At 41.1% G+C, this 13,506-nt stretch overlaps 1 protein-coding gene across 7 annotated transcripts in view; it reads left to right on the forward strand.

Moving 5' to 3' along the window:
- HSD17B3 (hydroxysteroid 17-beta dehydrogenase 3) overlaps positions 1-13,506 on the forward strand; it is an 87,366-nt gene that overhangs the window by 21,641 nt on the left and 52,219 nt on the right. For all 7 annotated transcript variants that reach the window (XM_064291133.1, XM_064291131.1, XM_064291130.1 and 4 more), the window contains exons 3-7: positions 4,354-4,429; positions 6,275-6,382; positions 7,459-7,526; positions 8,804-8,839; positions 12,745-12,779. In XM_064291133.1, coding sequence (XP_064147203.1) covers positions 4,354-4,429; positions 6,275-6,382; positions 7,459-7,526; positions 8,804-8,839; positions 12,745-12,779 — 323 coding nt within the window. The remainder of the gene's footprint in view (positions 1-4,353; positions 4,430-6,274; positions 6,383-7,458; positions 7,527-8,803; positions 8,840-12,744; positions 12,780-13,506) is intronic.

The raw sequence follows: 13,506 nt of genomic DNA on the forward strand, positions 1-13,506 counted from the left end.
TCCATTTTTCCAAGTTGTTTCACCCTTTCTTTCATGTGAGACGCCTTCTGCAGGTAACCCTGGGTTATCTGTTCCAGTTTGAGAGAATGATTAGGTGACATTGGAATCTGCCTGGAATTTCTGAGGGTTGGGTGGAGCTTGAAGGGATGAGCAGGATCAGGGTGTGCTGTTTGTTGGGAACTCCCCATGTCTGGTGTCTGTAGGTATTTCCTCCGCCATTTTTTTTTTTTTTATGCTGTAGTGCCTATTATGCTCATAAAAGGGAGAAAAACAACAAAGAAAATGAGTGAAGAGAAAAACTAACCCAGGATAGCAGCAGTAGGGTAACAAATCTGCACTCTCAATAAATCTAACCTGGTTAAATTTACTGATAAGTAACAGATACTAAGATGAGGCTAAAAAAGATTCCAGTGTTCAATACAAGAAGGTTGAAAATAAAGGAATGGACAAGTACATAGTAGGAAAATGCAAACAAAAAGGAAGCAGCTGGAGCAATGTTAATGTCAGACAAAACATAAATCAAGGTAAGAAATAATAAAAGAGAGATTATTCACATTGACAAAATTCAAATGATTATTACTGAGCCTATTCTGTGTCTGATAATATAACTTCGTAATGCTGAAAGTAGGAACTGATTGAAATAGAAGTGATTGATAAATTTACAACCATTTCTTCTTGTCTGTCTGCTCTAAGAATTAATTCACTCCCATTTATAAAGACCCACATAGAAGGGTTTTCATTGTAGCAACATTAGTATTAAAAATAGCATGGAAACAATCTAAATGTCCACCCAAAAGGGAGTTATGGAACACTTTGAAGCAAAAAAAAAAAAAAATCAGGTGACTCTACAGAGAAACAATGAGATTCCTAGAGATACGACACATTGTTCAGTTAAAAAGAATGTTGTAAGAAAATACTTGTAATGCCATTTATATAGACTAAAAAGAAAGAAACCCCACAAAACAAACTTTTGTTTCTATACGTGCTTATGTTGTTGTTACTCATGGTGACCCCATGTACAAGAGAACGAAATGTTGCCCAGTCCCAGCGCTATATTGGACAATAGTCTGTTGTGATCCTTAAGGTTTTCATTGATTTATTTTCAGAAGTAGGTTACCAGGACTCCTTCCTAGTTTGCCTTAGTCTGGGAGCTCTGCTGAAACCTGTCCACCATGCATGACTATGCTGGTATTTAAAATACCGATAGCATAGCTCGCAGCATCATCCCATTGCCTTCAAGTCTATTCAGAGTCTTAGTGACCCTATAGGACAGAGTAGAATCGCCCTGTAGGGTTTCAAGGAGTGGCTGGTGGATTTGAACTGCCAACCTTTTGGTTTTCGGTTGTAGTATGCCATAGCTCTTAACCACTGCACAGCATCTTAGCAATGTGCAAACCGCCACAGTACAGCAAATTGACAGACAGATGGTGGATATGTGCTTATATGTGCCAAGAAAAAGTTAGGGGAGAGTGAACAACAGATTACAGGCAGGGAGAGCCTAGGGGTAGGTGGGGAAATCAGAACTGAGGAGGGCATTGGGACTTTTTTCCTTTTGTATTGTTAAAATCTTTTACGTTGCCCTGAAACTTTTACTTCCTGGTTATCTTTAAACCTTAAAAGGAAACTAACCCCTGAAGTAGCTTTAAACCAGACAATGGTTTAGCTTAATTAATAATGTTTGCTCTGAACATGGTGCTCTTGAAAAAAATTATCTATATGTGATCAAATTGAAAACAGCAACTGGAAAGATTAAATGAGAAGCTTAGGGGCAGTGAGTTTATGTTAATTAATGGTGGTGGAGTAATTTAGAAAAGGATAGCAGAAGAGTTGCACAACTTCACGAGCGTCATCAATGTCACTGAATTGTACACTTAGAAATTGTTGAATTGCTGTATGTTTTGCTGGGTATACTTTCACCAAAAACCTTTTATAATGAGAATGCATTCGTGTAGTTCATAGTGTAGTTTAATACATTAATATTGTAGATGGTAAGGCTTCAGCCCCCGAGATTTTTATTTGGAAGGTTTTGGTGGGGGCAGGGGTACCTGGGAATCGAGATTTTTTGAACTCTCCTTGAGTGACTCTGAGACACAGCCCTGTTTGGGAACCGTGGGCTTCAAAGTGAATGATTGCCTATTGGAGACCACAGATTATAGTCTGTAATTCAGATTCTTATGTGTTTTCTGTAATATAAACAACAGTTGCCAGCGAGTCAATTCCAACTCATGGAGACTCCATGTGTGATAGAGTAGAACTGTGCGCCATAGGGTTGTCAGGGGCTGAATTTTTGGATAGATTGCCACAACGTTTTTCCATATAACGTAAAATTTCTCATTAAAATAACAGCATAAATCATTTGACTAAAACCATAGAGAAAGATTTCAATAAACTGAGACCCTTATCCCTAACTTAAATGGCATCAGTATTTGGTTAAGTAACGGTTGAGTTTCCCTTTTGTCTTTCAGGAAAGGCTTTCTTTTTCTCACCTCTAGCATTTCTGGGCTTACATGAGGCTCGGCCTGTGCATGACCACCCAGCACCTGGTTAGGGTTTGCCACCCCTCTGTAGTCTTTTTTGCTGCAGTGTCAATTTACACTGGGCTTCTCCACACCGTAGCCCCATCTCCATGAATTTAGGCATTATCCATTCTGAAGAGAGCTACCTTGCTGATCTCAGGGGAAGCATCCAGCTTCGTTTACCCCCTTCTCCCTATTCCATTTCTTCCTGTTGGGAGCCAGAAAGCAATGAGAAAGGGCTCAGATTCACAACTATGCCCAAGTACAGTGAACCACAAAAGGAGCCCTGGTGGCACAATGGTTAAATGCTTGCTGCTAACTCAAAGGTTGGTAGTTGGAACCCATCAGCCACTCTGTAGGAGAAAAGACCTGATGATCTGCTCCTATAAAGACTGAAAGCAAACCAAACCTGTTGCCATCAAGTCGATTCCGACTCATAGCGACCCTATAGCACAGAGTAGAAATGCCTCATGGGGTTTCCAAAGAGCCGCTGGTGGATTTGAACTGCTGACCTTTTGGTTAGCAGCCAAGTTTCTTAACCACTGCACCAATTACGGCCTAGGAAACTCTATAGGGCAGTTCCTCTGTGTCTTATAAGGCCAGTATGAGTCGGAATCTACTGGACAGCAATGGGAAGAAGATAGTGAACCACAAGAGTAACTAATGTCCCTGTGAATAGGAAGAAGCTCATAAGTTGCTGCAAAAATACTGTCTTTATTATAGGGTGCTGCCCCAGGCCCTGTTGTGGCATTCATATAATTTATGGTATACATACCATACTATCTTTCTAAAATCCTAAAAATTCTGAATTCTGACACACATTTGACCCCCAAGCATTTTATGTAACCAGGGTTTCAGGTTGTCGAGCTGTATAAGAAAAACACCAGGACTAGTTCCTCTTACATAATAACTACACGACAAATATTAGCCACTATTACTATGTCACATTTAGCCTGGCCCATGTGGCTGTTTTGCTTATAGCCCAGAAATTTTCATCACATTCTGCATGTTTCTACCCTCTAGGCAAAGCAGGTGTATCGCCCTTTGACCAAGTGTGTAATGCCCCAATTCATTAAAAAAAAAAAAAAAAAAAAATTTTTATTGTGGTGAAGTATATGTAACAAAACATTTGCCATTTCAATCATTTTTACATATTTTCAATGACATTAATGAAATTCACTGTATTGTGTAACATTTACCACTGTTCGTTTGCAGATTTTTTCATCACCATTAATAAAAACTCCATACTCCTTTAGAAGTAACCTCTTCCTCCCATTTCCTCCTCCTATCTGGCTTTGGTAACCACTAATAAACTTTGGTCTCTATGCATTTGCCTATTCTGAATATTTCATATAAGTGGGATCATACAGCATTTGTCCTTTGGTGTCTGATTTAATTTCACTCAGTGTAATGTTTTCAAGGTTCATCCATGTGGTTCCATGTATCAGAACTTCATTTTTCTTCATGACTAAATAATAATCCATTTTATGTATACATTACATTTTGTTTATCTATTCATCTGTTGGCGGACACTTTGGTTGTTTCTACCTTTTGGCTGTTATGAACTTTTAATTACAAGTTGAGTTCCTGCTTTCAAATCTTCTGCGTATAGACCTTGGAGTGGAATTTCTGGGTCATATGATGACTCTATGTTTAGCTTTTTGAGGAACTGCCAAGCTGCTTTCCACTGTGGCTGCACCATTTTACATTCCCACCAGCAAGGGATAAAAAAAAAATAATAATAAGGATTCCAATTTTTCCACATTCCTCAATTCACCTTTAAAACCAGCCTTCCCTCTCTGCCTACCATCTTGGTCTTTTGTTGGTTCTCTCCTAGCTAGCAAAACATGGACTCAATGTCGTTCTTATCAGTCGGACAGTGAAAAAACTACAGGCCATTGCCACGGAGATTGGTGAGTAATTCCAAGAGGTAAGGCGATGTTTATGGAGCCCACCAGACACATCTGCTCTGCTCCTGTCCTCTGCCTGTTGATGCACAGGTCAGCATTCCTATCTCTGCTCTCTGGAGCCCAGGGCACCAACCCTCCTGTGGGGAGTCAAGTTTACAGAGCAAAGTGCAGGTCTTCAAGTGTTAGCTTTAGTTCACCAGCAATTCTTCCAGCTAGGTGAAGCAGGGACAGACCCACAAATGGATCCACTTTCTCCTTTGCTCCTGTGCCTTCATCTCCAGCATCAGTCCCTTCTGGAGGCCCCATCTGTCTGGTTGCTCCTGCCACTCCCTTCGAAAGCAAGATCCATGTTTAGGACTTCATTTCCCTATGTCTGTGCTCTGCTCCTTGCAAGAGGATGAGGCATGATGCTTACTGGTGGCTGTCAGATTAAAAACAACAAAAAAGATTTAATCCAGGGTAGCCAAGTATGGTTGTGAAGGTTGTACACTGTACAAGCCTAGGGGCCGTCATTAATATCATATTATTGTTATTAGCTGCTGTTGAGTTGGCTCTGACTCATGGTGACCTTATGTGTAACAGAACGAAACGTTTCCTAGTCCTACGCCATCTTCATCTTCATTTATATGATAATGTTTTATTATGATGACCCTCACGGAAGTGCTCTTAGTTAACAATGATCATAATATTTCTATCTGGGTATTTGAGTTTTAATATAGTTCAACTCCTTAACCTAAGGGAATGAGTCTTCAGTTATGAAGACTCATGAAGTCCATGAAGGAGATGGATGTGGGAGGCACAGGGCTGTTTAAATACACTGTGGTGGCTCAGTGCCCTTGAGCTGAATGAGTTCTGCCTTTGTTCTGCATCTGGATATCAGAAGTAACTTTGATTAGAACTAAGATGTTCGTCAGTGTTTTCCTTCCAAGGCTATAATGTTCTTTTTTATCATCCTCTTAAAATGCAAGTAGTGTCTTTGGACTTAAAGCAAACTCCACCCCCAAAATATTCTTCAAGATCTCTTGACCCAGAAATGTTGGGTCTAATTCCCGAAGCTAAGCAGGAGCAGTTGGTGAAATCTGCCTGTAGCCTGTAGATTTGCCTGAAAACAGCTACACAAGGCACATTAACATAGAATAATTGAACTTGGAGTGAGCAGGCCTAGCCCAGGTCCTATATGTATGTGGGTGTCCTTGGGCTAGTTTCTTAGCTTCTCTGAGCTTTAATTTTCCCTTCTGTAAAATGGAGAATAGTAATACCTACTTTAGAAAGTCATAGGGGAGATTAAAATGAGATCTTGTATATGAAAGTGCTTTACGAAACGCGAACGTATTGCATAAATACAAAGGGTTGCTCTGTCTGACGGAGGGAACATGACACTTTGGAACAGAGGCAGCAACAGACTTTACCTTTGCATCTGTTAATCCAGGGGTCTCAACTTTGACTGTGTAGAGGCGTCATCTGGAGGGCTTATTAAAATGGATCACTGGTCCACACCTCAGGGTTTCTGATTCGGTAGGTCAGGCGTAGGGTCTGAGAATTTGCATTTAGAACAAGTTTCCCAGTGATGCTGACGATGGTGGTCTGCGGATCCCACTTAGAGAACCTCTGCGCCAATCTCTTTTGGTGTGGATGCTTGTCACCATGGTAACTCTTAGACACCGTCATCCACACATCTCTTTGCACCACCCATTCTTTACTCAGGGCTGTTTCTTATTTCTAACCGGAATCACAGTGTGGTCCTCTGAAGTATCTGCTCAGGTAGTGTGGGAGCTTTAGAGTAGCTCCACCGGCAAGAGGAGGGTTGGGCCTCAGCCCATTGAAAAATCGCTGTTTTCTTGGATACAGAACAGACCACAGGGAGGAGTGTTAAGATTGTACAAGCAGACTTTACCAAAGATGACATCTACGAGCATATTCAAGAAAACCTTAAAGGCTTAGAAATTGGAATTTTAGGTAAGTAAATCGTGAAATGCAAATCTTGTTGTAATACGTCAGTGAGATGGTTATATTAATGACACTTTCAGGGTAACCTGAATTGAACCCATGGTTGTATTTTAAACTGTATTAAACAAGTATTTAACAAATATTAAAGCTCAATTTTTCAAGGGGTACTACTGGATTAAAAAATTTATATACTGCTTTGGAATGTATCCAATTTACATATTTTGATCTTTGACACCATATTTTCTAATATTAAAATGAATTTTTTTCGCTGAACTGATATTAACATTTGTCAGGAAGAGGGAGCCCAGAAACACTGGTCTAAAGGAATTAGTATAGCATGAAGCATTGTTGTGGTTGATCTATGAAGTAGTAAGTGTGGTTGTTTGAAAATAGACTCTCTTAGTTAAAAAACAATATATTATCTTTTTTGTGATGACTTGTCAGCAAGATTATTTTGTAATCAAATACCCAGTGTGGTGTTTGTATTACATATAGAAAGAAGTAAGATATGATTTCTAAACGCTCCACTGAGTTTTAGAAGATAATTACATTCTTTACTAAAAAAAAAAAATGGAAAACATATCATTGCATAAAAGTTGGGAATAACAAAGGAGCACGTAAAAGAGATATAAATTTCTTAAAACCCCAGTTGTCTGAGATAGCGTTTTAGTGCCTATTCTTCTAGGCATAGTACACATATACTTTCAAAATTGGAAGTATAGTTACATACCATTTTATAAACTTTTCCCTTAAACTTACTTCACAAATGTTTTCTCCCCCACATCTTTAAAATTCTCAGTAGCCATAATTTTCAGTGGCTGCATGGGCTCCACCAGATGGAAGCACCGGGACTCCTGTAATCTCCTCTTTTATTATTGGATGACAAAAATTTTCCCTCTAATTTCCTCATTGTTATCAAATCGTGTTGCAATGAACAATCTTGGATATAATTTTTTAATACATATTCCCTTATGAAAACATCCCAAGAGAAGAATTCCTAGGTTTCCATGCAAACATTTTTAAGGCTTGGAATAAGCAGTAGCCAGGTGGTTATCTGACATATATTTGTTCTTTCTCTCTGTCAGTCAACAATGTTGGAATGCTTCCAAACCTTCTCCCGACCTATTTCCTTGACACACCGGATGAAATCCAGGTAGACTTGTGCTGTTAGGCGTGTGTCTCCTCTCGCCCAGGTACTGTGCCCCTGGAAGGATAATCATCTGGATGGTAATAGGACATGTTTCTGGCCAAAATTCTCTATTCAATGGCACATATTGTGAGGCATTCCTTTCTTTTTACTTTAGTACTTGATACATAAACAATCGTTCCACTTTTCATGATCATCTCTAGGATAAAGATATCTCCCTTCTTTGCACATCGGAACTTACCCGCTCACTGCCCCATCCACTCCTGGCCAAAATCTGCACGACAAATTCATAGCCAATTCTTTGGCTTTCTCTGTCTTCCCAGGTAATAATATTTGTTCAACTTTCAAAGTGAGGAAAGTACATAGTAGAGACTCTGTGTTTGAGTTACTGTGAGTTCTGCAAGCTTGGCTCAGACCCATGGCTGCCATTGTTTGGTCATGATGGCATTTTATGCATTCAACAGTCCCTGAAGATGCTGTTTGTTGACCCTTCCCCAGGCCCTGACCTCTGAGGTCATAGGGTTATACCAGTTCCAAACAGGCAATTGTGGTTCTATTCCTCAATTCCCTGGTCAAGTATCACCTGTAAGTTTTCCCCTATGGTCCTATTTAGTAAGCCCGGGTTGACTTCATTGGCATATAGCTTGAACATTGCTATACATTCTTGCCAGACTCCTCTCTTGACCAACGAATTCGACCCCGTGTCCTTCCCTGTTTCTGGCACAAGTCTGTATCTCTCCTGTAATGTATCATTGATGCTTCATTCTTGCTTCTCTTCCTTATTTCTGTTGGAGTGTAAGTCTGTGCTTGTCCCTGTGTCTGTCTCTCTTTCTCTCTCTCTTGTCTTCAGTGATTCTATTCGTTTCATTATCTGGCCTCTCTACTGCAGAACCTCTACCTTGTGTTATACCACCATTTGCCTTTCTATTCTCTATGCTGTTGTCTTCTAGATGCACATATGCCACTCCCTCATCCTCCAATTGGAAGTTGAACACCTGCCTTTAAAAAGCTTTGTCCTCACACCTTGCTAAATTTTCAAGGATACCCTTATTGACTCTGATTTAAGATCAAGTACTTACAGAATCATACTGAAAGTCAGCTGTTACCCAATTTCTCTCCATACTCGCTGAACATCAGTTAGGAGCCTAATTTGCAGGCTGGGTGAGTGATGGCACTGCTCAGATCCGCACTTTGTTTGCTGCTTGGATCTTTAGCACTGACTACTTCTTAAGAGAATTTCCCAAATAACTGGGCTGATTCATGGTTGTGATTATTTATTACAGAGCCTCATCCATTGTAACATGACCTCAGTAATCAAGGTATGTGGTCAATGTATGTGTCAAATGCATTAAAATGTAGTAGATGTTGGGTCTGGCAACTTAGGAGAATACCCCCTTCCACTGTAGAAGCAGAATTCTTTGAAATTGAACTGAACTTGATTCAGAGGCCATGTAGTTGTCCTTTGATTGTCTTATCCTGATTTCATCAAGAAAATACAGCGAAGGAATCATTCTCCTTAGTATCCGAACCCTATTTTTGCTTTCAGTTTTGTCACATGTCAGAATACGTTAGGCCTGACTGTGCTAATATTTATTCAGGGTTCCAAGGGAATTTTTTTTTTTTTAATTGAATACTTTCCTCTAATTTTAATCTTTGTATATAGAGAAAAGTTCGCTCCATTTGGAAAAATGACATAGGGCATGGCCTAGATTTTCTGGACTTTTGTTGTTCAATAAATATTTGTTGACTTGAAGCTCCAGTTCACTTGTACTCTAATCTGTTTGGTTACTCATTAGTTGGACAGAGTCGGGCAAGTTATTTAACCCCCTTGAACTTCAGATTCTTCATCTGTTATTAGAAGGTTATTGAATTAAGTGATGTCTTCGGTGCCATTCAAAATTTAAGCCTCTGATTAGGATCAGCAGCATTTATAGCACAACTACTGCAAAGCTATACTATATTATGCCTTCTTGTGAATAAGAAATAGGTGCCCTTTCTGGGCAATTTAGAAAAAGAGCTGCTTAAGCGTGGACACAGCCTCTGAATGGTGCAAATGGTTGATGCGCTGGGCTGCTTATTGAAAGGTGGGCAGTTCGACTCCACCCAGAGGTGCCTCAGAAGAAAGGCTTGGTGATCTACTTTCAAAAACTCAGTCATTGAAAACGCTATGGCACACAGTTCTACTCTGACACACGTAGGGACGGTCACCATGAGTTGGCATCAACTTGACGGCAACTTTTTTTTTTTTTAAATGTGGACACAGCCCAGTGCTGCCTGACTTGCTGAGTAGATGATGCTTTTCTGTGAACAAACTTTTCCCCTGCCTCTGAGTGGATAGAGGCCTCTACCTCTCTCTACCAGAGTACATGCCTTATGAGTGAACCCTGGCCTTTTGGCCTCCACTTACTCCCACACCTGGGAAACTTGCTCAGTATACAAAGTTCACAACTGGAGATGTCAGCCCTGGCGACTGCTCTGGAAGGGCCACTGGAACTGCAGTGATGAACAAGGTATGATTCTTGACCTTAGGAGGTCAGACCCTGGTTGGGGAGCAGGGGAAACTCAGTCTCATTCATTTGAACGTCATAGACTGACAGTGGAGTGGGAAGCCAGTCTAAAATCAGGTTGCTGTCAACATAAGAAGAGGGGATGGTTGCTAGACAGACCAAACAAAAGTTATTTTCAGGTGGATAAGTTAGGCTGACAACAATTATTTTCACCACTGGCTGTTTCTCTTCTAAGCATGCTGGTATTTTATGGTTTTCTGCTCAGTTGTTACTGGACACATACGTTCTTTTTTATGCTGAGCAACCAATTGCTTTTTAAAGCCCCTGGCTGATGTGATTTCAAGTTTTATATGTCCAACCACTGTCTGCAGCCTGGCCACTAAAATTTTTCACGTTGTTTTTGGACATTGATCTTTCAGCCTTGGTCTGATCACAGGGGTTTCTCAAATGTATTTGACAACTCTCGGGCTTCTTTAGCAAAGAAATGGTTTGATTTGCTTTAAAAAATCATTTTATGTATTGTTAGACACTAACCTCCCTACTTAACCATGAAAATAAATTGAAGGTTAGCTTTTAAGTCTGACATGCCCCAATTAGCCACGCTGGTTAGAAGCATGTCCACAAGGAACCATCTTGGATTAGTAGAGTTTTCTATCAATACGAGAGATGGAAACATAAGTGTGAAGGCAGAGGAAAGGTGGGATGAGAGACTAAATATTGGAAGCGTTGAGACAGAAATCAACAAAGTCCATTGTTGTCTCTCCAGTGGGGAGCAATCACTGCATAAGGCTAGTGAATTTATCTGGGAGACCTTTGAGGAAATTCTGGTGTTGTCCAACAGTGCTCTAACTAATACCCTTAATGAAATGGAGGGAGTCAGGGAAAGGTTTTGGACACAATCTTGTCCCTCACCTTTAGCTCACCTGCCTCAAAATCCAGTGTTTCAAGAGGCAACACATGGGTCCTCCCACTGCACTTCCTGCCCCATAGCAGTGAAAACGTTATCTGGAGGCTCTCTGAGATAGGCTGATGACGTGGGGAGCGGTGGTAGGGACAGAGCCTACTGAGAAGCTATGAATGGCCCTCAAACAACCTGTAGAAGTAGGTGAAGTCTGTCTTCTGGTCCCTGGTTGTCTTAATTTTCTAGTGCTGCTTTAAAAGGAAATACTGCAAGTGGATGTCTTTAACAAGAAGAAATTTATTCTCTCACAGTTCAGGAGGCTGGAAGTCCGAATTCAGGGTACCAGCTCCAGAGGAAAGCTTTCTCTCTGTGTTGGCTCTGGGGGAAAGTCCTTGTTATCAACCCTCCCCTGGGTCTAGGAGCTTCTCTGGTAAAGGATCCTGGGTTCAAAGGAAGTGCTTGCTCCCACCTCTTCTTTCTTGGTGATAAGAGGTCCCTGTCCTGTCTGCTCACTTCTCTTTTATATCTCAAAAGAGATTGCTCAAGATATAACCTAATCCTGTAGATTGAGTCTTGCTTCATTAACATAACTCCTTCTAATCCTGCCTCATTAACATCATAAAACCTGTTGCCATTGAGTCCATTCTGACTCATAGCAACCCTATAAGACAGAGTAGAACTGCCCTACAGGGTTCCCAAGGAGTGGATGGAGGATTCAAACTGCCAACCTTTTGGTTAGCAGCTGAGCTCTTAACCACTGCACCACCAGGACTCCAACATCATAGAGGTTAGGATTTATAACACATAGGAGAATCAGATCAGATCACAGTATGGTGGTCAACCATACAATACTGGGGATCATGGCCTAGCCAAGTTGATACACATTTCAGGGGGACACAATTCAATCCATAATACTGGTCTCCTTTCTTTCCCCTCCCTTTCCTTTTAGATCCCCTTGGTCTCTAACCTACTCCTGGGAAAGGGCCTGATTCCAGGCAATTATATTTTATAGAACATTTCAGTCTGTGGGTTTGGCTCTTAATTTTTAAAATGTGCGTCTTCCTTGTAATGGTGAAGTGCAAACCTCCTTTAATGGAATAGCTAGGCTCCAGAATGGGTAGGGAAGACCTTTTCAGGGGACGGTAGCTTAGGAATTATGCCGTTATTCCAACAGAGAGGCAGTAGCTATGTGGTCTGTCCACTGAACTATTTCACAGACCACCTGCCAGCTGCTAAAAAAAAAACACAGTTGCTGTCGAGTTGACTCCCACTCACAGTGACCCCAAGTGTGTCACAGTAGAACTACTCCATAAGGTTTTCAGTGGCTGATATTTCAGAAGTAGATCCGGTGGCTCTGGGTGGATTTGAACCTCCAACCTTTTGGTTAGCAGGCAAGCTGCTTAGGCTGCTGCTTTTGAATAGAAGCGATGCCCTTTTCCATCTCATATCTTGTACATGAGATGCTCATTGATGCTTTTTAGGTTTCCTGATGATCTCCCTATTCTAACTCATGGATGGGGTTTAAGATGGCCAGTCGATTTTTGTCTGTCTCCCAGAATACAATATCTTGGGATTCTCTGCCCTTATTTTCTAGGAAAACTTAAGCTTTAAAGGGGAGAAACCAGAGGCCTCTGAACAGTTTGTGGTTTTTCTAGTTGCCTCCTCTGTGTTTCATCCAGGCTCTGGTGTTGTCAGAATTACCTCTCAAGAGAGTCAAGGCCTTCTGGGAAGATTAAGCTCTTTTCCCAGCTTCCTCTCGTACTCTTTTCTGCACTCAGTTCCTTTGTTAGTGCATAACTTTGGTCTTCTTTTGTAGATGACTCAGCTGATTCTGAAACAAATGGAGTCAAGGTAAGGCTTGCCTTTGAAAAAGTGTGTCTCCACTTCCTGTAGTCAGCTGGCCAGGAGGGTGGGAGTTGGGTTCATTCTGGCTGCTGCTTTAAGGAATGACAAGATCTATTATGAAAGAAAATGAAGATTAGTGGGAGAAAGCATAACTCTCCAGCCCAGCTTTGCAAACATAAGCATATTTGTAGACCAAAATGTAACATATCCTCCAGGGAGGAGGAGATAGCAGTTTCAGCACACATTGGATGATAAACAATTAACTCATGTTGAACATAAAAGAAACATCAGCTGTTGGCCTGAGACTGGGGCCTTCTCTATGTGATTATGAATTTCAGCTTTTGTCAGAATGAATGCCACAGTTTAGTGGTGAAAATTGCCACCCTGTCAGTTTCTCCATTCATTCCATGTTTATATCTTCCTCACTCTATCGCAATGCCCACTGGAGAGTTGTTTGTTTATGCAGGAGACCCGGGTTCGATTCCCAGACAATGCACCTCATGTGCAATCACCACATATCTGTCAGCGGAGGGTTGCATGTTGCTATGACTCAGAACAGGTTTCAGTGGAGCGTTTTCCAGACTCAGACGGACTAGGAGAAAGATCTGGTGACCTACTCCTGAAAATCAGTTGGTGAAAACCCTATGGATCACAACGGTCCCATCCATGACCCATCATGGGAATAGCACAGGGCCTAGCAGTGTTTTATTCTGTTGCGTGTGGGGTTGCCTTG

The sequence above is a fragment of the Loxodonta africana genome, chromosome 9 (genome assembly GCF_030014295.1).
Source record: "Loxodonta africana isolate mLoxAfr1 chromosome 9, mLoxAfr1.hap2, whole genome shotgun sequence".
In the NCBI taxonomy this organism is placed as follows: Eukaryota; Metazoa; Chordata; class Mammalia; order Proboscidea; family Elephantidae; genus Loxodonta; species Loxodonta africana.